Consider the following 24,936-nt stretch of genomic DNA (forward strand, 5'->3'; position numbering starts at 1 on the left):
CGTTTATAAGCCCTATTTTCAATATAATATTAGGTGTACATACAATCGGATCCAAGGCATTTTAGGCAATTTGGCTCAAAAGAATTCCAATTGCATTTCATACATCAATTCTCGCTCTTCTCAAAAAACTCATTATAATTTATAGCACCAAAGAAGAAGAAGAACAGCAAAGAGCTAAGAAGGGGCATAGTCAGCAAGCCGAGGTAGAAAGAGAGAAAGACTGCAGAATATAAAATATATAATGACATTACTGATTGATTATGGGCCTAAAACCAGTAGCAAGCCAGACCTGGACGTGGATCAATTCAACCAGAGGGTTATGGGGCGGGGGCAAGAAAAACCATGACTCCATAGAATTTGGTGAACCGCTGCTTTTCAGGATAAGTAGTTGAGGATGCAAAGCGCAACCCACAGTACAAAATGCAAGGCATTCATTCTATGGTTTCAACAATAATAAAGCGCACACGTATCATTACAAATTATATATGAGCTTTCCAGAGCTTTATTTGTCGCTTCACAACCACTGTATTCTAAGTCCTTCACTTTGACTTCATGTATATTTTGATGTCTCTCCACCTTGATTCCATAGAGTAGCTTATATTTGCAGGAGCTGCATAAACTCCGCACTTGAAATATAGATCACCTGGCCCTTTATCCTATGTCGAATACTTTTGAACACCATCAATGAATACTGTCACTTTGCCTCCATCAACATCGTGGATTACATTTAATCTAAACCATTGTCATAAAGGCCAGTGTCCACCAAATCTCCACTGTAGTACCTCATATTTCCATCATAGATCCTTAGAATCAAAGTGGTTGCACCCGAAGATGCACCATGGATTTCAGATATTGTAACCCCAGAAGTTCCATTTGGCACAAAACCATAGCCTTCAAACTGCTGAACTCCTGATGAATAGTCAAGACCCTGCAACATGAACATAGTGGTTAGCGTTTATGCTTCTCCGACCTTGGCACATTTGTTTGTAAAACAAAAATGGAAAGGGAATGAAACTATACTTCTATGCGAATTTCAGTGCGTGGCTGGGTATGGCTGTTGGGATCATGTGGCTTGTCATTAGCATAAACCCACAGCTTGTGTATGCCATGTTCATAACTGTAGCGCTCCTCAAGTGGTACATTATATGGTCTTTGCAATTCAAAATTTGCTTGTGTTAATGGCACAGGAGTGAAACCATCTGTAGTATCTGCTTCGCCTAGGTTGAAGCTTTTCAGTAAGCACACAAGAACCAGAAAAAGAAGCATATAGCTAGAGTCAGTATGCGTGTTCTCTAACTTTCTTTTATAATGGTGAGAGCTCCATGGGGAAAGGCAAGTATATATAACTGAAGTAGGTGGATTCCTATTGTCAGATAGATGGAATTCTATATTATTTTCTTCTTTTTGTAATGTCATTTGTTGGACTTAATGAATGTCGGTTTTTCCAATTTATAAGGTAAATGATTCTCATTAGTATAAACTTAATATATCAAAGAAGTTGGATCCAGGCAAGTCCTATGAAGCTCTAACCTGTTACTCCATTCTATTGGCCAAAAGTTTACTGTATTTGGACTGTAAGTTTTCTTAAGAGCAATCCGGAAACGAAGCTTAATTTCAAAGTCATACCATATTGGTTTTAAAAGTTTTTCCTATTTTATTCCATCTTTGCCGCTGTTTCGCTACAATTTGACAAAAAGTAATGAAGTAAACAAAAGAACTACAGCCTGCTTTATTCGTTATTGAAGAAAATGCAAAGAAAGGCAACTAGTTGAGAACCCCAGAAAAGGAAGGCCGAACCCGAACGAAACGGGTAAGCTTCATGGACCTCGGCCCTTGCCCCTGCCCTAGCCCCTAGCAGAAGAGAGACAGACGGTAAGGAAGATAAGAAGATTATTTAGAAAGGTGGGATTTGCAACGATTCGATGTGCTTAGAAAGCAAAAAGAAACATTGGGATTTCCCACTCTTCTACCACCGACTTGGCCTGATTTGCGAGACAGCGGCAGCCGTTACGAGATTTGACTCGTGGGAAGAAGAAAACAGAGTCATATGTTGGAAGAATCCGACGTCGTTAGGATTGGATTTGGGCCTAATCTTCTATCCAGGGACAGAAACCCGGTTGTGAACAGTTAAGAAAAGAAAAACAATGGCGGTCAAATTCAAAAGATGCTAATTCAGCCCCAACACACATTGCTTGGTAAACAGGTTTCTCCTGAAACATTTTTGTAAGAGGAAAAGGATTTGCATGCCCATCTCTATATATAAAGTATAAACCTTTCTCTCTGGTTCTAGCTAATTTCTTTTCAGGAGAGTTCACTAAGGGTGGATTGAGTTTTTGGCGAGCTGAGATCTTGGTTTTCTTTCTTTTCCATCAAAGGGTTTGCGCATTTGAACCCGAAAGAGAGGAGTGCTTGCCTATTTCAAGAATGGATTCAAAGCCCCTTGTTACTTCGGAATTGTTCCCTCTGGCCAACACCAGGCTAGAAGAAAAAAAAGATGCAGTCGGTGAAGAGAGCAGCATTTCATTACGATTCTCTTTCAGGGGAATATAATTTTATGTTCAAAGGAAAGAGTAATGCAGGTGGTGAAGGGAAGCAGGAGGGGTTTAAAATAGGCGAATGTAGCGATCAATATCAAAGGGAAGAACATGATGTGAACGGCCGCCAGGAGGCGGAGGTTGGGGGTCTTTCTTTGGAACTGAGTCTGGGTTTTAATGATATAAGTGTTTGCACTTCCAAGGAGAGAGAGAGAATGGAGAATCCTAGCAGTGCAAGAAGAGTTGCGTCCGATAGAAACAAGAGAAATAAAGTTGAGAGAGAGGAAGCGAGGATGTTAGTTTCGACGTCTGAACTGAGGCTCGGCCTTGATCCTTGGTGCATTAAAAAGAAGCTTACTGGAAGCGATCTTGGCGACATGTCAAGGCTCATGCTGGCATCAGAGTGCGTAGAATACCATGTTTTTCCATCCTGGAATGCTGATCAACTTAAAAAAATTAAGGAAGGGTTGCCAGTTTCTGTGTGGGATTGTGATACACAGACCGAACATGAGCTGGTTTTCAAGCGGTGGAACAAGAGGGCCAACGTGTTTATCAAGAACTGGGTCAAGGACTTCGAGAAGAGGAGGGAACTGAAGGTGGGGGATGAAATTGGCCTTGGCTGGGACACATGCAATTCAAGATTCCAATTTTCTGTCCTTAGCCGAGTTGCAACGAACTAGAGATTTTATTTATTATTATTTCTAATTTTGTTAAGGGTAATATGATGTAATTAATTAATTTCTCCATCTTATGCTAATCAACTCTGAGCTAAATATATATAGTTTGTTCAAATTGAATGATTTGGTTGCTTGTGCTTATTTTTCATTAATTGGTGATAAATTAAGCCTATGTGATTTTTCATATTGTATTTTATATATGATATGTGAAAATTAGTATGTATTTATAGCCATACTTGTACGTCGAGGTGCCCTCTACATCCTGAAATGAAACCTTTACCGTAAGATAGAATATTGCATTTGATGGTAGCTTTAGTAGATTTCATGATTGTACCTTTACCTGGAATAAATTTAATACTTACAGAGTTGGATGCATGCAAATATATATACACATATTAGAACCAAAAAGTAAACTTAGACAAAAATAACAAGATATATTTTGAAACACAACACACAAAAAATGACAACTTTTGTTCCTGTAAGTACTTACCTTAACCCTTTGATAGATGTATTAGGAATTCGAAATAACACTTGTTTTTTTTTTATATCACGCGACATTATTGTAACATTGACATGAATGATGAAAATATCACGTAATTATATTTTTAAAATAAATTAACATTACATAATATGAAATAATTAGTAATATTTTAATTTATAATAATTAGTTAATTAGTTAATTATAAATATTTATTTAATTTAAAATAAAAATATAAAAATTTTATTAAATATAATAAAAATAAAAAATTATTTAAATTTTTATTAACTAATTGTAAAAACGGAATTTATCCCTTTATAGAGAAGTTAAAACCTTCCCAGTAAAAAAAATTACTTCATTTAATATAAATGATTCATTAAGAAATTTTCCTATGATTAACCCTATGACTTGATAAAATTAATGTGATCATCAGAGAAAATAATTGTAAAGATTAATTGATTAGGTGAGGACTAATTACTTGTGGATAATTAATTGAACAAAATGGTAAGTAAGACAATGCACATTTTCACCTTAGCTTAGCTTTGCCCCCAAAAGACCCAAAGGGATTAGCTTAGCTTAGCTTTTTCAAAATTCAAGATCCAACATCCTTCGACTTCCCACTTTTAACACCCTGTTACAATTAATCAAACCAAAGCCTTGTCCAAACAATAAACTCTTTCTCTCGCTCTCTTGACCGTATCGGCCAGCTCCATGCGGTGGCCGGCGGCGAATGGCGGGGGTCTGGGGGTGGCGGCGATCACCTACGTGGCGGTGGACTACCTGCGCAACGTCTCCACTACGTGGCACCAGCGTCTTCAACCCTTGCTCTGGTCTTTACTCGCGCTCATCGCCATCACGCGCGTGCCCTTCTACCGTCACTGGAACGCCGAATTTCGAGCTGCACTTCCTTTCCTTGCTTCGATCATATTCATGCTCTCTGCTCTTCTTTATGAAGCTCTCTCAGTTCGTTTCGTTACCGCTGTCCTTGGCCTCGATTGGCACCAGTAAGTTACTTGCTTCTTGTCATTTCCAAGGGTTGAATTAGCTTATATTTGATGTGATTTTATCTGATTTGTGTATTTCTCGGCTTTTTATTTTGTGGGTCGAGTTTGTTTTCTGTTGTTTCTTTGGCTCGTTGTCAGTTTTATGGACTGTGCTTAGTGGGTGTGATTTGGGTTAGTTTTGGTGCATATTAGGAAAGTAGTCAGAGTAAATATGCCAGATTTGTTGCTTTCAATGAGAGTTTTCAGTGCTAATTATGGAAAGATATATGATTGGAATTACTGATAATAAATGCTGAGTAGTAAGAGCGATCAGCTTTGCTCCAGGTGTTGCAGGCTTGGAAACTTTGGTTCTTGCCTTTTCCAGTTTGTCAACTCACAGTCTGAATCCTGCTACTTATAATTTGCAGTTTGTAAATCATCTTCCAATCAAACCTTGGGCTTTAGTTGCATGATAATTTTACTTGGTTTTCATGTGTGATCAAACCATGTCAATGATTTTTTTATAGATTTCTTTCCAAAATGAATGCAATCTTTGCATGGCTGTAATAAATAGAGTTTGAGTTATCAAACCAGATTGCCTCATGTCACATCATCCATTATTGGTGTTCTACACCATGTGCTAATGACTATTTAAGAATGTTTTTAAACGCAATAAAAAACTGGTAACATAGATAGAAGGATTTACCTTTTGAAAAATAGAAACAGATATTTAGAAGAAAGTTATTTATGGAGATCTCTGACTCTGTTTTCTGCCAATTGGAACCTTGCAGTATAGTATGAAATTATGAATTTGAAACTTGGGTCCAATTCCGTTTCTATTCCAGAAACTAGAAACTTCCTACTTATACCTGCAATTTCTAACATTTTTTTTTACTCCTCCAATTCCACCATTTTGCAGAACTTAAAAAGGAAAAAGGAGAAACAAATTTGTCACTGACTCTTTTATAGGTAGTATTTTGAATCATATTTGGTTGTTGAGAGAGTTTTGGCTAGAATTGATACATATGCATGTAGGGGTTCTCCAGCCCTGATATCTAATTTTCCTGCAAGGGCATTATTGATTTTGTTAACCCAAAAAGAGATTTTTTCTAAACCTTTACTCTTATTCTATTTTATGTTTATTTTTAAGCCTTTCTTTTCTGTTAGTTTATCTTTTCCGTCATGATGCACTTGCCAATAGCAGGGAATGGTAGTGTGGGGACAGTGGCTATCACATTTGTGCTAGTCATCTTCCTGCACCAAATTTATCTAAAGTGGTATGCATGTATTCAACTGATGCTCTAGTTCATTGTCACTGTAATTGCTGTGAAAAGTATCCTTTTATAGGACCAGTGGTTTTCTGGGTTTCTAACAGGCATTCATTTCATTTCTTCCATGTCTCAGCTCCTATATTTGAAGTTCTCCCCTTTCACTCAAAGCCAACTGTCTTGTGTTTTATCATCGATCATAGAGGTGTTAATAGATAGCAACATGAATTCATAGCTGAAAACATTTAATTTCTCACTTGATAAACTATGAAGGATTAACAGAGGAAAGAGATTAAGAATTTTACATCTGTTACTCTTTTCCTGACATTTGATTTGAGAAAAATGATGTGACATTTGGAAGTTTGAATCAGGACAAGATTTCAAATCTAGGACACCAAGCTGACCCAAGGAGGAGGCAAATTTATGACTAAGCTTTGCCAAGTGATGGTTCACTTGTATGTGTACTTATTTAATGAAGACACCAATCATGCAAGATACATAGTTGTTGTAGCTTTTTACACATGCCATCCACATGTGCCTTATTAGAGAATCTATATCAACAAATCATAAAATGATTCTATTTTCTGGATAATTTATTGAATGGGCATATGTTAAGTATCAGATACATTGATTCAACTTTAGCATCTTCTCTGGCACATTAATAGAGCTCTGGTGCATAAGTTATTCGAGTTGCTAGAATAATTGATAACAAAAGCTAGTTTGTTGACAAAATCTGTAGAACCACGTGGAAAGTTATTCTCATGCACCTTATTTAAAATGTTCTAGAAAGTAGGTAGACTTACATGAACAGGCTCTGAAGAATAATTTGAGGAAAGCATGAGAATGAATCACTTTGTAATCACACAGTTGGTACACACAGATGAACTTAATTAATTAATCATTTTGTTCTTTAATGAGGATCCTCTACATTGCATAATGATTTGAAATGTATACAAGAAATATAAATCAGAGATGAGACTTTCTCCATATTGCTTATGAATTTATAATGTTAAATTTCTGCATGATTCACATTCTCTCTTGGGAACTAAGACAAAACCTTTCATTTTCTAAAACACTTCATGTGTAAATTTATTTAAATTTTAATGGGACCATTGATTGAATTGCTAATATTTAACAGTGATACACCTCCACTTCCGGATACTGGTCAATGGTTGCTCCTGGCACTAAATGAGAAACTTCCTGAAGCAGTTGTTGAGATACTGAGAGCTCACATTATTGGCCTGCATCATTTCTTGATGTTATTTATAATGTTGGCCTTCTCTGTACTCTTTGACTCTGTAAAAGCCCCTGGTCTTGGGTTAGGTGCACGATACATGTTTACCATGGCAATTGGCCGTCTTCTTCGTGCTATAACTTTTGCATCTACAATTCTGCCATCAGCCCGCCCTTGGTGTGCTTCAGCTCGATTTAGGGTCCCTGGACATCCTCATCCTTGGGCTCAGAAATATTATGTTCCTTATGCTTCAGATGCAAATGCCATTCGTCAAGTTATACAACAGGATATAGCATATGGTATGTTTTTTTTATATATATATTTGCTACTATATTATAAGCAGGTCCTTAATGGTTATTGTTTTGTCTATTTGTAATTTCCCTGCCTCCAGAAGTTAGTCTTAAAATTTTCCTTTTTTTTTTTTTTTCCAGCTGATACTGGCAAATACCTTGGTGACTACCGTCCAGATTGGGGTTCAATGAGCTTCCTGATTGATTTTCTGCGACCCACCCCATCAGAAGGATCTTCATGGTACAGTCTGCTTAAAAAGGCAGGGGGCGGCTGCAATGACCTTCTATACAGTGGCCACATGCTGGTTGCTGTACTGACCGCCATGGCTTGGACGGTATTGTTTTAATACATTCAGAAACTGTACTGTCTCTTCTTCTAGTGGCTGTTGGTAATCATAAATGACTAAGCCATATTGGCCTTTCTGAATCCTAAATTGCAGGAGGCCTATGGGGGGTTTAGCTCAGCTCTCATATGGCTGCTTGTTATGCACAGTGCTCAGCGTGAAATAAGAGAGCGCCACCATTATACTGTAGACTGTATTGTTGCCATCTATGTGGGTATTCTCCTGTGGAAGATGACAGGTTTTATCTGGTCAGCTAAGGATGGAACTAGAGATAGCAGACTCACGAAGCTTGGGAAAATTCAAGGTAGATTACTCCAAGCTGCCAAGGATTCAGACATGGATGAAGTACGGGAGCTTCTCAAAGGTGTTGAGTTGGACAGACAAGATAGCCAGAAAAAAGGACCAAGCAAGGTTATGTGGTTGTTTGCTTGCGGGACTATTTTCTTCTCACTTACCATCGTTGTTTTGGCCTTCACATGGACAAGCGATGGCTGACATTCCTCGCATCATGTTGTACCACGGTTTTGAGGTTAGAGATAATAGTGATTGTACACAATTCTTCTCCGATAAAGGACTTATGTAGTTCTAATCTGTCAGGTTTTTTACTTCCCTGTTGTAACAGTTAGAAAGGCTTTGCCGTCGATGGTGAACACACACAACAAAGAGAGTTGCTTAGAGTAACTTGACATCTATTTTGGGGATTGGTTATGGCTTCTGGAGAGGTCGCTCCAATTACCATTACCTGTGAAATTCGCATGTACGTTTGGTTAATCAAGCCAATGTTATGAGGATGAATGTATGTTTCTCCAAGGGCGGGTGCCTTCACTTTCCTCTATTTATCTAAGCTTGCATTTCTCTATGTTTGAATGATACAATACAGATTTAGTTGAAGGATTTCCATCTTCTCTATGGAACTTGGAACAAGCAAGCAGGTCTTGCTCCATCATTGGATTTAGACTATGCTTAATGATAGCAGGCTCGCTTTCTTCTTCAGTTGTTCTAACTTAAATAGTAACTCTTTAATTATTTAAAAAATAATACTCTTACTGTTCCTATTTTTAAAATTTTTTTTGGATGTTTCAAAACTAAAAATACATATTTTTTGAACATCTAATATTTCTATTTTTTTCTATTCCAAATTCATTTTTCATATTCTTTTTTATTTTTTGATATTAAAAATAAAAAAAATCAAATTTATAAAAAAATTTAAAATTTTAATTTTAAAATTCTAAACATGGCTCTCTTAGCCTTCAAGGGTGGCATTGGCCTTTTAGTTACAAGGATAACTTTTAATAACCAGCACAATTTATTTTCCTTACTCAACTCTGTCAGTATTAGTTCTGATACGTCTTTGAGATCAAATCTCTTTCTGATGCATAGGTTTCATTTGAAATGACAAGTACAGAGTATACTCAAAGATCTGAATTCATGAGAGATCTATGTTTACATTTTCATAATAATCCTTAAGAATGAAAAGAGAGGTTTAGAAACTCATGTTGGAGAAAACACTGGATTTTTTTTTACTTAAGGGTGTTTTACCCCTCTGGTTACAAGAGCTGCCTTTTTACAGGAGAAGGGAAGTAGTGCAGACAAACTTTTCATAGTAACATGATAAGATTCTAATAAATGCACGTTTTCCATCATTGTTCAAAAGTAACACACTCTAAAGTAAAAGCACACTAAAATAAAAGCACTGGTACTACATAATATAGTCTTTAGTCATAATCCGTGCCAAGGTTTGAGATGAGATTAAGTTCTTCCATCTTTTGCTTTTTCCTTTCTCTGCATATATACATGTGCAAAGACCATGCTTCGGGGTCCGTGGCACAATATCCATTGCATGTTTCACATGGTGACTTTATGAAAAGTCGTGCAAGCTTATCTTCATTTATCTCACCATAGTCCTATGGGTCTTGGGACCATTCATGTGGGTTAGGGATTCCTTAATTGTATTCTTTCAATACTTGCTTGATCTGATCGTCATAAGGACCAAGTGTCTTAGGGAAATAATCCCAGGACATTTTTGTTTCTAGTGAGGGCCAAATATAATCAGGGATAATTCTGTTGTGTTGGCAAATGCATATTTGGAATGTTTTGTATTCCTGATCAAGTTCTTTAATGTTGTAAAAGAATGACTTGTATACCCATGCTGAGGGGAATGCACCAAGTTGAGTGGCTTTTCCATGAGTCACAAAATATTGAGGCTTGTAAAGAATGAACAAGACTACTTTTTTTTTTCTTTCCTGCCTCTAATATGACTAGTTCTTTCCAATGCAAAAGTGGATAGAACCATGTGAGGATATCAATAAAATTTTTCCTCCATGTTTCTATTTCTCCATTTATCACTTTTTCTATGAATTCTAAGAAGTCTGCAATGTGAAGTTGGATATCAATATGATACTTATGAGTTAAGAACCAAAACATCCATTTTAGTTTTTCAGGAAACTCCATGAATTCGTAGTAAAAGGGGTGGATAACAAGGTATTTTTGGTGAAGGTTATAAGGCTTGAGGATAAGACCACCATGTTTTTTGAAAACTTCAATTTGGTATTTAAAAATCATATGTTTAGTCTTTTGGTGGAATGTTCCTTCTTGAACCAGTTTGAACACTTCAAGAGGGTAATCAGAATAGAGGTTTGGTGTAGTTGGAATGGAGGATGAAGATGATCCTGTGATGTAAGTACTTGGTTTAGATGTGAACTTAGAAGGCTTTGGCCTGAACATCAGAATTTTAGGATCTTTGGAAGGTTTGGATAAAAAGTCTGCAAGGTGATTATTTTCTCCTTTGATATGTTTGGTTTCAAAATGAAAACCATTCTATCCATCTCAATAGTTGAGGATGTAGGACTGTCTTTTGTTTGAACTTTAACATCTAAGGGAAAGAAGACATCTATTTTTACTAAAAAGTAGTGTCCAACGAGATGAAATTCAAACTTTGAAATTGCCTTTTTGACTGCAAGTATTTTTTTAAAAGTAAAGTGATAATGCATTTCGAAATTTTAGAATTTTTTACTTTTGTATGCATGTATATGTCTTTTCCCTTGTTTTTCTTCCAAGAGAGTTACTCCCCAGTATTTGCCATTGGTATCAGTTTGGGCGCTTTTTTTTGCCATTAAAAGGGATTTTGAGAGGCTCTAAATTCTGTAGCTTTGATTTAAGCTCTTTGATGGCTTTGATTTGGGAGGATCCCCAACTCATAGGATTTTTCTTTAGCACATTTCTTAGAGGATTAGTATATTTTGAAAGTTTTGGGATAAAATCTCTAAGATAGTTGACGATGCTAAGAAATTATTAAACTTATTTCTTTATGAGATCTTGGTTTGTAAATTTGAGCAATTCTTGTGAAATGTGACGATTTGGTCGGTATTTCCTTTTGTTGATATGCATTCTGAGGAAATCCACATCAGACTTGAATATCTTCATTTTCTTTTCAGAAAGGATAACCCCATATTTTAAGACCAATTCTATAAATTGTTAAAGGAGTTGCACATGGGCTTCTTCATCTGGGCTGAATAAGAAAATATCATCTATATAAATAAGCACCTAGTCCATGATGAGTTGAAAAATTTTTAGCATGGCCTTTTGAAATAGTGATGGGGTTGTTTTAAGCCCAAATAGTAAAACTGTCTAATGATAATGATGATTGAGTATGCCAAAACCTATCTTTAGTCTATCTTCAAGACAAATACCTAATTTTCAAAATCCTACCTTAAGATCAAATTTTGATAAGATTCTTGCATGAGCAAGACTTGAGAAGATTGAGTTTCTATTAGGTAAAGGAAATTTTTCATCAAGAAGAAAATGATTGAGAGGCTGGTAATTGATAATCAATCTTAGTTTGTCTCTAACTTGTTTTGCTTTCTTGTTGACATAGAAGCTTGGCATGCCCATTAGGAGTCTAATGGCTAAATTAGTCTTGCTGTAGCAATTCCTTGCATTCTTTTTTAGCTAACTTTTGGTAGTTTAGATTCATTCTTGAATGGCTTGCTTTAGTGGGATTAATGTCTTCATTAAGCTTGAATAGTAGCTTAATAAAGAATTTTGAGTTCTTCCATAGAGGATTGTTACATTTGAAGAGGAACTCTGAGTGAGAATTAGCAATTGCTTTTTCTCTGAGCAGCTCAACTATTATCTAGTCATGTTCATTTAATTACTGAAGAGAATATAACTTTGGGATTTGTACAAATGGTTTGAAAAAGTATTTATACATGATTTCATCTGGTAGAATCCTAAAATGTTGGCATTCATGATAGATGTCAAATTTGATAATTGTGTCTTTGTCAGGTAATTCTAACCCGAGCACTTGGGTTGTGATAGAACATTGGGGAAAAAATTGGATAGTGATAGGCTTGCTAATCAAATCGATGGTAAAAGTTTGGTTTAAAGCAGTTTTGAAATGCCTTTCTTAAGGTATCCAGTAATCTGAGGGTAATATTTACGGGTTCATCTCTGTTTCTGCTGCTCTTGTGTCAAAAAAGACTATTGTTGTGATCGGTTAACTGTATTTTAAGGGGTATATAAAAATTGGTATAAAAGGTATCGATGGCTTAAGAAGTCTTTGGATTTTCAATTGAGAAGAAAGATCATTTTGGGGTTGTGTCATGAATAAGTTTTCTCTTTTGGTGTTTGAATCAGGAGTGAAAGTTTGGATGGCAAACAAAGTTTTATCTGTGCGTTCTTCTTCAGCTAAAAAGATTGATTCTAGATCATCCTCATCTAGATTGACCCTTGTCGTTTGCTGGATTTCTTAGAACATCTTTGTGCCTTTTTTCTTGTTGATAGGACATTGTTTAGCAAAATGTCCTTGTTGATTGCAGATAAAACACTTTGTTGACTTGGTTTTCCTACCTAGGTCTTCGTAAGATATCTCCACTTAGTTTTGTATCTGGGATGAGAAGGAAATTTTCTAAATATTTTATATTTTTTGAAATGTTTCTTTCTTTTTGTCTTGCAATCATAGTTTTGAGCTTTGTGGCTTTTTACTTGCCATTTTGTTCTTTCAAAAGCTTTGTCTAGCTTTTTGTTTCTTGAAAGATAGTCTTGAACTACCTTTTTTCTGTGACAGATATTTTCAAGGGCAATATGGACTTCTTGTTGTATCTCTTGAGAAGTTAAAGACAGAATTTTTTTTCTTTTGCTGCTGAAAAGCTTTGGTAACTACTGTCTAGATTGGATCTGGAAGTGAGAAAAGAAAAACCTATTTTAAGCTTGTAGGGACATCAAGGTTATAAAACAGTTTCAGCATCTTTTGGAAGTGTTTGTCGAGATCTGCCTTCTTGAAAGAATAGCATTTTCTCTAGAAAAATTCTTTCTTTTGTAAAGTCTTGACATCATCAGAATTTCCAAGAAAGTATGTATGGAGGATCTGGACAACTTGCTCAAAGTCTTGTAAGACTGGAAATTGCATTTGGTTTGTCTAAGGAACAATGTTCCACCAATTTCTCAGTGTTCTTGTAAATTTAGACACGAATTCTATCAAAATAGTATAGTGACTTTCTTTTGACAATTTCCTGGTTTCTAACCATGCATAGAATTCTTGGAATCTTTCTAGCCATTTGGTTGATGGAATGTCATCAATGGTAAATGTCAGTTTCAAAATTGTTGGTACTGCTGACCCATTAAGAATATGAGAAGGTGTAATGTCTTCATCTATGTCCATTTCTTCAACTTTTATTCTTAAGCTGCTTGCCATAAATTGAGGCTTACTGGGCTCTAGCAAGTATTCTTCTTCAAAATATGATTCTTTATCTAAAAAGAATTTTGAAGTCTTAGAAAAGGTCGAAAATGGAGAAGTTTGGTCATGTGGTACTAACTGGGCAAAGAAAATCTTCGGGATTGAATTTTTTGTATATTCTTTAAGAAAAGAAGTCAAAGAATTTTCATTCTTAATCATCATCGTTTTTGGTTCTTCTGATAATTCCCGATCTCTTCTTTGGTGTTGGATTCGTGGACTTTTCTTGTATTGGCATTTTCCCTTGGGCCTCTTCAGATAGCTCATCAGAATCAGATATCTCTTTTAATTATTTTCTTTTTTTCTGTCTCTTTTTGTTTTCTTTTGACCTTTTGAGTTTTTTGTAGAGGTCAAAAAAAGTAACCTCTATAGAGCGAGGTCAGAATTCAATTCATGTTCTGGGTGGTTCTTCTGATGCTAATAAAGCTCGAGCAATTAATTTGAATGGATCATTCTTATATGGTGATAGAATTCTCCTGGTTTCTTGGAGAAGTTTAATTTGGGCCTTAAGTTTTTGAGTTTCTACTTCTTTCTGTTCTTTGTATAGCTAGAATGGAACACCTTATTCTGGAACTTCTTTGGAGACTTGTTTAAGCCTGTTTTAGAGAACTTTGATCATGTCGTTGGGAACTCTGGTTTTTTTATCAACCTTATCTTCCACCTTTTGAATTTTATCCTGGATAATGGTGACTTTTTGATTGATTCCTTTTAATAGGGAGTTTTGAGAAAGAGAATTCGTTGTTTTCTAATTCAGCGTTGCTTTTGCTACACTAATTTTGGTTGGTCTCCCCATTGCATCTACTTGGAGTAGAGTTGGGATTTTAGGTGCGTGTTTAAATTCTTTCTCAGTAAATTCCTCAAGCGGAGTAAAATCATGATCAGAAGAAGGGTTTGAAGGTTAAAACATGCAAACTTAGGGGATTAATGGTGAAACTTGAATTTGTTGAGAACAATTTTGTTTCTGAACCCATTTTTGGATCTTTCTATAGTAGGGTAAGTTGGGTTTCTTGGAATTTCGAGGTGGTTGCTTTTGAGGAGCGGATTTTGGAAGTGAAGGCTTTGGTGCTGCCCATTCTGGAGGAAAATATTTGACCAAATATTGGTGCCTCGCTTTATCTTTTCCTAGAGGTCCGATTGAAAGATCTTTATCTTGGTATCTTTTGTACATTTCTTAGTCAGAGCATCTTGACTTTTTCTTCTTTGGCTTTTTGTCAGACTCTTGGTCCTGTTCATAATCTGCTTTTAGGCTTTCTTCTTGGCATCCTTCACAGCTACAATTAATATCCCAAGGACAATGTCTAATAAGTGGGTCTGTGAAGTGAAAGATTAGACTCCGTTCATGGTCAAAACTCTAGATTAGCTTTTGCTCTAGACTAGGTTCATCTTCTGCTAGGTTGATCATAAACATTGTAGGGAAAATTGGTTGTGTTGATGGTTCTTGACAGGTTAAAAAGATGAAAAAGATGAATGTTTTATAAGAGAACATGGGAAGAATGTTTTATAAGAGTTTTTATGGACTTGACAAGTGAAAAAGATGGCTTTACACAAGTAGAATAAAGATTAGCAAAAGGTAAAAGGAAAGGTTGGGTTTTTTTTTTCTTCTGAAATATAATCGACTTCATATAATAAATCTAATTTGGATATAGATCTTTTAGAAGGACATGGATCTAAAGAGATAGAGGCATTATTTATAACAACAAAATTTTCTGTGGAAAAGGTCATGATTAAAAAATCCTTTTAAGGTTTTATCAGGAGGATATAAGCAACAGATTTAGTAGTCCAGGCTCTAATACCAATAATGAGCAATATTGGACAGAATAAGAGAATAGACTAAATTAAAGAAAGAAATCCAAATAACAAGTATTCTCTTGCCACTAAACATGGCTCTCTTAACCTTTAAAGGTGGCACTGACCTTGTAGTTACAAAAATAACTTTCAATAACCAACACAATTCATAATAACTTATATTAATATACTATATCTTACAATACTATAGTAATATAGTATAACTTACATTAATATAGTAACTTATTAATATACTATATGATAAATTATACTAACATTTAATTAAAAATAAGTCAAATTAATCAATAACCAAATTATAAAATAACAATAACTTATTGTTAACCTTATTTCAATTTAATCTAATCAATCAATTAAGTCAATATCAATAACTAATTAATTATTGAAACAAACAAAATCATTTATTGTCAACAAAAAATTAACAATAAGGTTATACTATTGAATAAATTAAAATTGTAGATCTCATGTTGAAATCCTTAAAAAAAATTATGATATATATGAAAATAAAAAAAAATTATAAAGTAAATTTATATTAATTATAAAATAAACACAATACCAATAATTTCTAAGAAAAATCATAAAATAAATTAAAAAAGTTAAAATTACATAAACTTATGTTAACGGTTAAATCGGTTAAGAAAAACATTTAATCGGTTCAGTTAAAAATTTAGAAAAAATCAGTTAAGTCAGATTGATTAGATTTTCTGACTGAATTAACCCACTTAATTTATTTTCCTTTTCTTGCTTTTATCAAATATGTAAAAATCGGCCAAAATAGACACCACGTCACCAAATCCAATTTTATTTAGATCCGGTGCTACACTTTCCATCAGAAACTGATTCGGATCCCATTGGCCAACTCAAATCTGGCCAACACTTAAAAAGTCAAACACACTGATAATGCTCAATTCTGAGCATCCAACGGCTTTAATCCTGATACCGTTGTATAATAAAAAAACAATCATCACACCGAATTATCAAGTCGCTGTTAGTCAATTTTCACATATCTGTCTAAAACCAAACAGATATTTTCCTCTTTTTCTCAGTCGGAGCAATTTATATCCAAACAACGGCTAAGCTGAAGCTTTCATCGCCCATCATTGTTCGGAACAGTAAAAATCGGCGACTTCGAATTCGAGGTAATGGCGATTTCTGTCTCTGCACCAACTCTTCCTGCGCTTAATCCCCAAAACTCAACTAAATTGTCCTGTTACGACTATTCATCGAAACTATCATTCTCTTCTTCTCTTCAATTTCCTCTTCGGTCTCACCCGATTCGAATCGGTAATAAGGCGATTTCTTCTTCCTCGCTGCCTCGGCACCGTCCTTTGGTGGTACAGCTCTTTAAAACCTCATTTCCTTTTTAAAAGGAACCTCCTTTGAGTTGAAACATTACTCTTAAACTAATTTATATTATCAGAGCTTTTAGGTTTAGCGAAATGTTAGTGAAATTGTTTGTTCGTAGCATTTTATTCGATTTAATTAATGTTTTTGATAATGTGTATGTCTCAATTTGGGTTACCTTAAAATAGGTTGAAGCAAAGAAGCAAACATTTAATTCCTTTGATGACTTGTTAGCGAGTTCCGACAAGCCTGTTTTGGTTGACTTCTATGCTACCTGGTAACTATTACTTTGACTTGGATGTTAACCCTATTTTGTGAATATTTAGAATTGCTCAATTGGTTAAATTATGGTTTTAATTTTTGGGAATTCAGATCCTTTCTTTTTTCAAGGCTTGAAATTCTAGGAAATGGCTGTTTTTGTAGGTGTGGACCTTGTCAATTCATGGTTTCAATCCTCAATGAAGTGAGTACTGCTCTGAAAGATAAGATTCAGGTCGTGAAAATTGACACTGAGAAGTACCCTAGCATTGCTGGTAAATACAGAATAGAGGCATTGCCGACTTTCATCATATTTAAGGATGGGAAGCCATTTGATCGTTTTGTAAGTTTATTTAGTAGCTCAATTTTTGCTTGAATGCTCACTCTTTACACCTGTGTTTATGCTTACGAAAGTGCAAAAGTATTTTATGAGGCCTTCATAAAAGATTGGTGTCAGTTCATCTTGGCATACAGGGCATGGATTAATACATTGAGTCCTCATAAATTGTTTGGACTAATATGTTCTTTTCAAGGTAGACCTGACTGTTTAAGGTTTCTCGTTTCCTTTCTTCTTAGTCTTTTTGGTATCAGTAGAGCGTTCATGTGTTGCTCGTAATAGGACGTTCCTTTCGTATCTGAATAGTTGTTCTTCATGCCCTTATGCTATTATTAGACTTCATCAGTGATATGTGCATGTTTCAATTGCTGAACTCTATTTCATCTTCAAATTAATTTTTGTTATTTCTTAATTCATGTGCAGTTGGTCTACCTTTTAAGTTTGGATTTTTTTTCTTAATACTTTTAATTTCATTTATTTTCAGGAGGGTGCCCTCACTGCTGATCTGCTTATTCAACGCATTGAAAATTCATTAAGTGTTAAGCAATAGCTGTGGTGAGCCTTTGATATGTTCCTACAATCTTTTTTCCCCTTCACCATCTGCATGCTAAGAAACATCCTTTACGATATATCTCTGTGCCACCTTTTCACTAATGTTTATTTTCAGCAGGTTCAACCATCTTCTGTAACTGAACTGTTTGATTGGAGTAATAAACATACAGGAGATTGAGACAGCTTTCATGTCCGTGCTTTAGATATTTCTTGATATAAATTATTTTGTATGTGCAGATGAATTTTGTCACTGTTTCCAAGGAATTTGATGATATAGAAAGACATTGTATGCTCTGAGATTGCCCAATGGTTGCATTTATCCAAAGGGCATCTCGTTTTGGTTGATGGTAGAATACATTTATTGAACTTAGCATCAATGTACTGTTGACTTGGATCCTCTATTCGGCACCAGAGTCTACTTTTGTTGACATGATAACAAATCTTTGTAATCTTTTAGACTATCAGGCACCTCATGTTGATCAAACTGGCATAGATCTTTTTAGTGTAGCATGGTTTTGTTTCTTCATTAGCATTCAACCCAAGGTGGTGATTTCAATGCATACGGAATCTTCTTTCACATATAGTTTTTAATTTGGGAAAAGATGATTTTGAATCAAACTCTTTGACTTATCATTTGTGATTGAGTTAATTAATACACATACTTTTATCATTGAATCAAATACTTGATATTTAGACATAAATATTGACATTAGTTTTTCCAAGATAAATAAACAAAACCATAAGTTTAAAACATATCTCGTCCGTGACTGCCGTGTTGAAGTACTAATTACATAGTGGAGGCTGAGAGTCCCATTCCTTGGAATTTGGATAAACCATTAACCTATTGGCAGAGTGGCATTTACTATGTCCATGACTGGAGTGGGAGGGAAACAAGAGGAAATGGAAATGAGAGCAAAGCAAGACTTGGACTATGGACAAGACATAACCCCACCCATTCTTCCTCTTTCCTCTTCCCTCTACGATTCTTTCCTCTCTTCCCATTGCTCCTCTTGCTTCTCCCCTCTCCCCCCTACCTTCCCCCATATTCCCCGCCATGTCCCTCTCTATTGCTCCCCCACCTGCTCCTCCTCCCACTCCCCTCTCCATTCCTCCAGCGCCGAATCGCTCCTCCCCCCCACCTGTCCCGACTCCTCCGACCTGCGCACAGCTCTCCGCCTCCTCCAATCCCTCCCCTCCACGCCTCCCCACCTCCACCGCATTGACGGCCTCCTCACCAACCATCATATGCTGACGTCGTCATCTCCCGAAGTCGCAGCCAAAATTCGGCAGGGAGCTATAGCCATGGCCGCCGCGAGGAAATCACGAAACAGAGATAACGAAGGACAAAGCGACGGCTTTTTACTGGAAGAGGCCGTCTTAAGCTTAGTCATAACAAACGCCGTGGAAGTACAAGACAAGAGTGGGCGTTCTCTAGGGATCGCCGTATACGATCTGAGTTTCTCTTGGATCAATCACAGCTGTTCTCCCAACGCTTGTTACCGATTCTCAATCTCGTCCCCCCATGCGACGTTGTCGTTTCGGGAGGATTCCAGTTCCACGCTAAGAATCGTTCCTAGCGTTTTAGGGGAAGAGTGTGATGCTTGTAGCTGTGTTGAGCACACAAAAGGTTGCTCTTTCTACTAATTTTTACTGCACACACTTATTTTTTTTCGAATTTTTGTTGATGTGGATGAAATTCTGTTACAAATCCGTTTTTGATTTTGTTGTTTGCTTTTATACAGGGAATAAGGGATACGAATTAGGTCCTAAGATTATAGTGCGGAGTATTAAGAGGATTAGAAAGGGGGAGGAAGTTTGTGTTTCATACACTGATTTGCTGCAACCGAAGGTGCTTTGTTATTTTCTAATACAGTAATCTACATGTTGATTTCATCATCAGGGCTTGATTATGTGAAATGCGAAATGAACATGTGCAATGTAGTTAGTTTGGTTTCATAATTCAATTGAATCCTGTCGCTTTTATGTTGGAAGAATGTGAGCATTTGATTGCAAAATCCATAGCTTAAGAAATTAGGATGTTGAACATGTTTACTTAAAGGCTAATGAGGATTGTTCTTGAATGGTGGAAAACTTGTCATAGATTGGGATAAAATACTCGTTTATAGTGAATACTTAAACCAGTTAAAATTAATCTACAGTTCTACGGTATGGGATTTACCGATTTACTGGTTTTATTATAAATTTTTCTTTTGGTTTAATAGCTTTGAATGGGAAAAGTCATTACCTTTATTTCAAGTACTTCACACCCAAATTTTACCTTTACTGTATCAAAGAAAATATCTTAAATAATTTTAGGCCATTCAAAGATGGAAATTACTGGAATGAATGGAGTAATTAAATGGTTGGGCTAAACAAGATATCTATTATAAATCCAGCTAATGTCTTAATCATCCTTAAGCTCAGTTTGAGCACCTTCGGTGGTCTCAAAACCAATAGAAACCTTTTCATCACCTACACTCAAGTTAAAGTTTAGGGCAAGGAAGAAAAGAAGTCAAAAGATTGCTGGGTGGCTATGTTGTTGTCCCTCATGTTCTGTGTTCTAGTTCTAATTTTCTTGTTTCACTTCCTTTTTTTAGGCAATGAGGCAATCGGAGTTGTGGTCTAAGTATCAATTTACCTGTTCTTGTAGCCGATGTAGTGCATCACCTACAACCTATGTTGATCGTGCTTTAGAGGTTAGAAACTGCATAAGCGTTCTCTTTAATCAAAGTATTTTCTTTGCTGTTGAACATGTGAGTCTTGTTAAATTCAGCTTCAAAGCTCATAATGGATCAAGAACTTTTTTTTCTATCTCTTTAGAACATGTATTCAGTTGTCTCCTTATATAGCATTTTGTTTCTTTTGGCTTTCTACACACTAGGAGGGTTGGTTGGATCCACATTTTTTTGGTTAGGACATACATGATCTTCCCTTATTGGAACTTGACACTTCCTTTAGCTTGAATCTGTTAAAAAGATTTATCTCTTAAGCTACCCCTTACAGATAGGTGATTCACATCGAAATGCTCATTCATGAGCTTCATGCTTATGGGACAAAAGATTATTTGGTATTTTATACTTATTCTGTAGAAAGACATTCTCCCTTTTCTTTTTGCTCTTGTTTAGCAGTGAACCCATTGTAACTGTGGTATAGCAATTTACATCTGTTAATTTCGAGTTCTATATTTGCATCATTATCTTTTTGAGATGCATGAATTCTATAAACAAGAATTTTAAAGAATCATCTGCACTTACTTTCAGGAAATTTCTACTTGCAATCTCAGCTTTTCAAGCTCAAGCTTCGATCACAACCTTTATAGGGATGAGGCATCTAAAAGGGTGTACAGTTACATGGATGAAACTATAACTGAGGTTTTGTCCGATGGTGATCCTGAATCTTGCTGTGAGAAGCTTGAGAGCATACTAAATCTAGGTCTTCACATTGAACAAGTAGAAAGCAAGGATGGAAAATCACTGCTAAATTTCAAGTTGCATCCTTTTCACCATCTTGCTCTTAATGCTTACACAACTCTCACTTCTGCATATAGAATCTGTTCGAGTGACTTATTGGCCCTCCATCCAGACGTAGATGAATGTCAATTGAAAGCATTTGACATGAATAGGACCAGTGCAGCTTACTCTTTGTTGCTGGCAGGTGCAACTCACCGTCTGTTTTGCTCAGAATCTTCTTTGATTGCATCTGCTGCAAATTTCTGGACAAATGCAGGGGAATCTTTAGTAACCCTTGCTAGAAGCTCTCTGTGGAACTTGTTTGTGAAGTGGGGCTTTCCTATCTCAGAAGTGTCTACAATTGCAAAGCATAAATGCTCCAAGTGCTCATTGATGGACATCTTTGATACCAAATCAATCCTTAGCCAAGCACAGAGAGTGAATTTCGAGAATATATCTAGCGACTTTCTTGATTGTGTGAGCAACATGACAGCAAAGATTTGGAGGTTTCTGGTTCGTGGTTGTCATTACTTGGAAGTATTTGAAGATCCTTTTGATTTCGGATGGCTTGTACATACATGGGATTTTCATGCTCGTGCGAACCGCAATGATGAGGATTCCAAATTTATAACAGAGGGTAGTATTTATAAACATCAGGCACAATGGTATACTAACGAAAGAAGGATACACGTGTACGAGGTTGGTATCCATTGCTTACTGTATGGAGGAATTTTAGCACACATTTGCTATGGACAGAATTCCCAATTAAGCACTCATGTTTTGAGCATTTTGTATAATGTAGAGAGCGTTGTACATTGATTCAGGAAACAAATTAAATTGTGAATACAAGCAAATTAGGCATGCAAATGTGTGTGAAAAATAAATCTTAATGTTATGTTTTCAGTAATTTAAATTTTTTTATGGCAAAGTGACTCATGCAAGCATATAAATACAATAGAGTGTTGCAGACATTTGATGCAAGCCCCTCAACCATATTTCTTTATATTTGTTTTAACATCCATTAAATTGCAATAATATCTTGGGCTTTGAAGTAAAACCAGTTTACCTTCTAAACTTTAAAATTCGACACTTAACTATCCGTGTATTATTTCCATTACTTTTCTACTTAACACTAATAATTTTATTTTCAAGAATTTTTTTAATTTTTATTATTATATTAATTTAATAAAATAAAGGGTATTTTAATCATTTTATTCTTAACGATATCAAGAAAATTCTAACGGAAATAGAAATACAGGTGTCAAATTTATTTTAAACATGAGGAGTTAAATTTATTTTGCCTAAAATCATAAGGTACTTTTTATTATTTACACAAAAATTTAAAACACAGAAAACGTATACGTAGTTTACCGGCTGAGGTGTGGGCTCGGATGGAAGGGTTGTGGAATGTGGAATTGGGAAATTGTTAGTGGGCTTTATCAACAAACCAGTTCAAATATATATATATATATATATATATATATATATATATATATATATATTATTTTTGAGTTAAATATCTAAATAAATCTCTGAACTATGTCAAAAAAATTAATTCAGATCTTATTTTTTTATTATATTCAAATAAACTCTAAGCGCCTCTCTTTAACCGTTGACTAACTTCCATTAATCAATAGTACATGTGAAACTTTTATACCATATTATCTACCACGTGACAGATGATGTGATATTAAATATTGTTGATTAAGATTGAGTAAATAAGTAAAAAAGTAAACACATAAATCTTAATCAACAATATTTAATGCCACGTCATCTGCCTCGTGACGGATGATATGGAATAACAGTGCCACATATATCGTTAACTAATGGAAGTTAGTTAACGGTTAGGATGAGGGGCTTATTTGATCCGAAATAAAAGTTTAAAGACTTATTTGAATGCAATAAAAGGATAGAACCTGAATTGATTTTTTTGACATAATTCATAGATTTATTTAGATATTTAACTTTATATATATATATATATATATATATATATATATATATATCTCTTACAATTATTATATTAAATAACGTTCATGAATTATTCAGAATTTACCAAAATATTACGTGTGGGCTTTGAAAAAGGGGCTAAAATTCGTTCAACAAGCCTATCCTCCTTACTATATCTCTTACCATTATTGTATTATAACCAACAAATCACAAGTAACAACGTGATCCATCATTTTCAGCATTCATACTCATTTAAATCATACACCTCCTTCCCACCATCTCCTATATTATTATATCTTTTATTTCTCTTTCCTTCATTTCAGTCCATCATGCCTGGGCCTCTAAACTTAAGCTGATACCTAGTTTCTTGGCAACACCAATGCTTCTAACTTCTTTATTTGCTTCACCAGATCCGATCCCTGTTTCATTACGTCGACCACATCTTCAACGATCGATCAGTCAAAAAGAGAGAATAAACAATTATATTAAAATTTTAATTATAAATTATAAATATTTTATATTTTAAAATAAAATAAATAATCATATTAATAATTTTAATAAATTATCAAAAAAGCTAAAAAATCACAAATAAATCAACAGTAGAGTTTAGGATTATATGTCAACAGCAGAGTTACGTAATTTGTCTTTTATTTTTCTTTTTTTTTTTTTTGCTCATGTTTTTTTACTAAAAATAAATCAATGCTTAAATACATATACCATTTTCTAATTTCTAAGTCAAAAAGTATAATAATATTATACCGATTACCCAATTAATATTGCTTTTACTGAAATTGATAATGGTATTTAACTATTTATGAATTAAAATGAGTGAGCGGAATATTATCCCCTTGCCTTGCCGACAGAAGATGTATCTCTCAACTGCCATTCAGCACTACCATTATCCATCTGTTGGACCAATTTCAGCCTTAACTTTATGGACCAACCCTTTTCCTTTAAAAATAGGATTAAAATCTTCTGTCACATCAATTAATTAATTAAATTTGCAACGTTTCTGGCTCAGCATCAATTTCTACACATGCCACGTTTATGGATTATAAATAGAAATAGTTTTGTTTCTTATGCCACGTGGGTCACCTAATTTTAGGGTCCCGTGTCATCATGTTATCCCTTCTTCCATTAATCTTTCTTGAAATGTTACAGTATTAGTTGATCACTTCTTGCTCATACCTTCCTTAGATATTCCGTCAATAACAAGGATTAGTAAATTCTAAAAGGAGAGCCAAGTCAATTAATAATAATAACAAAAAATAATAGAAAATGAAAAAATAATAAAATATTGATTGAAACTTTTCAGCATAATATTAAAAAAAAACCCTTAAACTATTTAAAAAAATTTAAATATATTTTTATTTTATTATTAAGTTCAATCAAGCTCAAATATTTTTATTTTGAGTCAAATAAGCCCTTATAAATAATAATTGACTAATTATCGTAGATGAAAATATCATTTATCATTTTATACCTAAATGATACTAATGTGGAATATAAAAAATATCAAATAGTCATGTTATCATGCAATATTACCATGTCACATCATCAAAAATTATAACATTTTAATATGTCATGTCATTATAAATTATGACGTGTCAACATGTCATATTCAGTGCCATGTACTATAAAATGATAAGTGGCATTTTCATCAAGTTTGTCATTAGTCATAAGAGTTTATTTGATTTAAAATAA

General features: G+C 34.8%; 3 protein-coding genes and 1 pseudogene across 7 annotated transcripts; 3 read left to right on the top strand and 1 right to left on the bottom strand.

Moving 5' to 3' along the window:
• Positions 1–539: 539 nt before the first annotated feature.
• On the bottom strand, positions 540–1,266 carry LOC18592639 (citrate-binding protein-like; annotated as a pseudogene).
• A 2,970-nt stretch (positions 1,267–4,236) lies between these two features.
• LOC18592641 (Sphingomyelin synthetase family protein) lies at positions 4,237–8,618 on the top strand. 2 transcript variants are annotated; one of them, XM_007019465.3, is made up of 5 exons: positions 4,237–4,693; positions 7,079–7,473; positions 7,606–7,799; positions 7,905–8,337; positions 8,431–8,618. In XM_007019465.3, the coding sequence occupies exons 1-4, from the start codon at positions 4,401–4,403 to the stop codon at positions 8,301–8,303; spliced, it is 1,281 nt and encodes a 426-aa protein (XP_007019527.3). In that variant the 5' UTR covers positions 4,237–4,400; the 3' UTR covers positions 8,304–8,337; positions 8,431–8,618. The 2 variants fall into 2 exon arrangements, with proteins under 2 accessions (XP_007019527.3, XP_017981813.2); XM_018126324.2 differs by having other exon boundaries at positions 7,905–8,618.
• Positions 8,619–16,372: 7,754 nt separating this feature from the next.
• Positions 16,373–18,294, top strand: LOC18592642 (thioredoxin Y1, chloroplastic-like). Of its 3 annotated transcripts, none has more exons than XM_088809194.1 (5): positions 16,373–16,676; positions 16,875–16,963; positions 17,110–17,287; positions 17,766–17,836; positions 17,949–18,294. In XM_088809194.1, the coding sequence occupies exons 1-4, from the start codon at positions 16,485–16,487 to the stop codon at positions 17,829–17,831; spliced, it is 525 nt and encodes a 174-aa protein (XP_088665320.1). In that variant the 5' UTR covers positions 16,373–16,484; the 3' UTR covers positions 17,832–17,836; positions 17,949–18,294. The 3 variants fall into 3 exon arrangements, with proteins under 3 accessions (XP_088665320.1, XP_017981019.2, XP_088665321.1); XM_018125530.2 differs by having other exon boundaries at positions 17,952–18,294; XM_088809195.1 differs by having other exon boundaries at positions 18,071–18,294.
• A 222-nt stretch (positions 18,295–18,516) lies between these two features.
• LOC18592643 (SET domain-containing protein) lies at positions 18,517–22,147 on the top strand. Of its 2 annotated transcripts, XM_018126147.2 has the most exons (4): positions 18,518–19,460; positions 19,576–19,682; positions 20,431–20,529; positions 21,094–22,147. In XM_018126147.2, the coding sequence occupies exons 1-4, from the start codon at positions 18,698–18,700 to the stop codon at positions 22,099–22,101; spliced, it is 1,977 nt and encodes a 658-aa protein (XP_017981636.2). In that variant the 5' UTR covers positions 18,518–18,697; the 3' UTR covers positions 22,102–22,147. The 2 variants fall into 2 exon arrangements, with proteins under 2 accessions (XP_017981637.2, XP_017981636.2); XM_018126148.2 differs by lacking the exon at positions 20,431–20,529 and having other exon boundaries at positions 18,517–19,460.
• The last annotated feature ends 2,789 nt before the right edge of the window (positions 22,148–24,936 follow it).

Source organism: Theobroma cacao, chromosome 8, assembly GCF_053813885.1.
Source record: "Theobroma cacao isolate CCN51 chromosome 8, ASM5381388v1, whole genome shotgun sequence".
Lineage (NCBI taxonomy): Eukaryota > Viridiplantae > Streptophyta > Magnoliopsida > Malvales > Malvaceae > Theobroma > Theobroma cacao.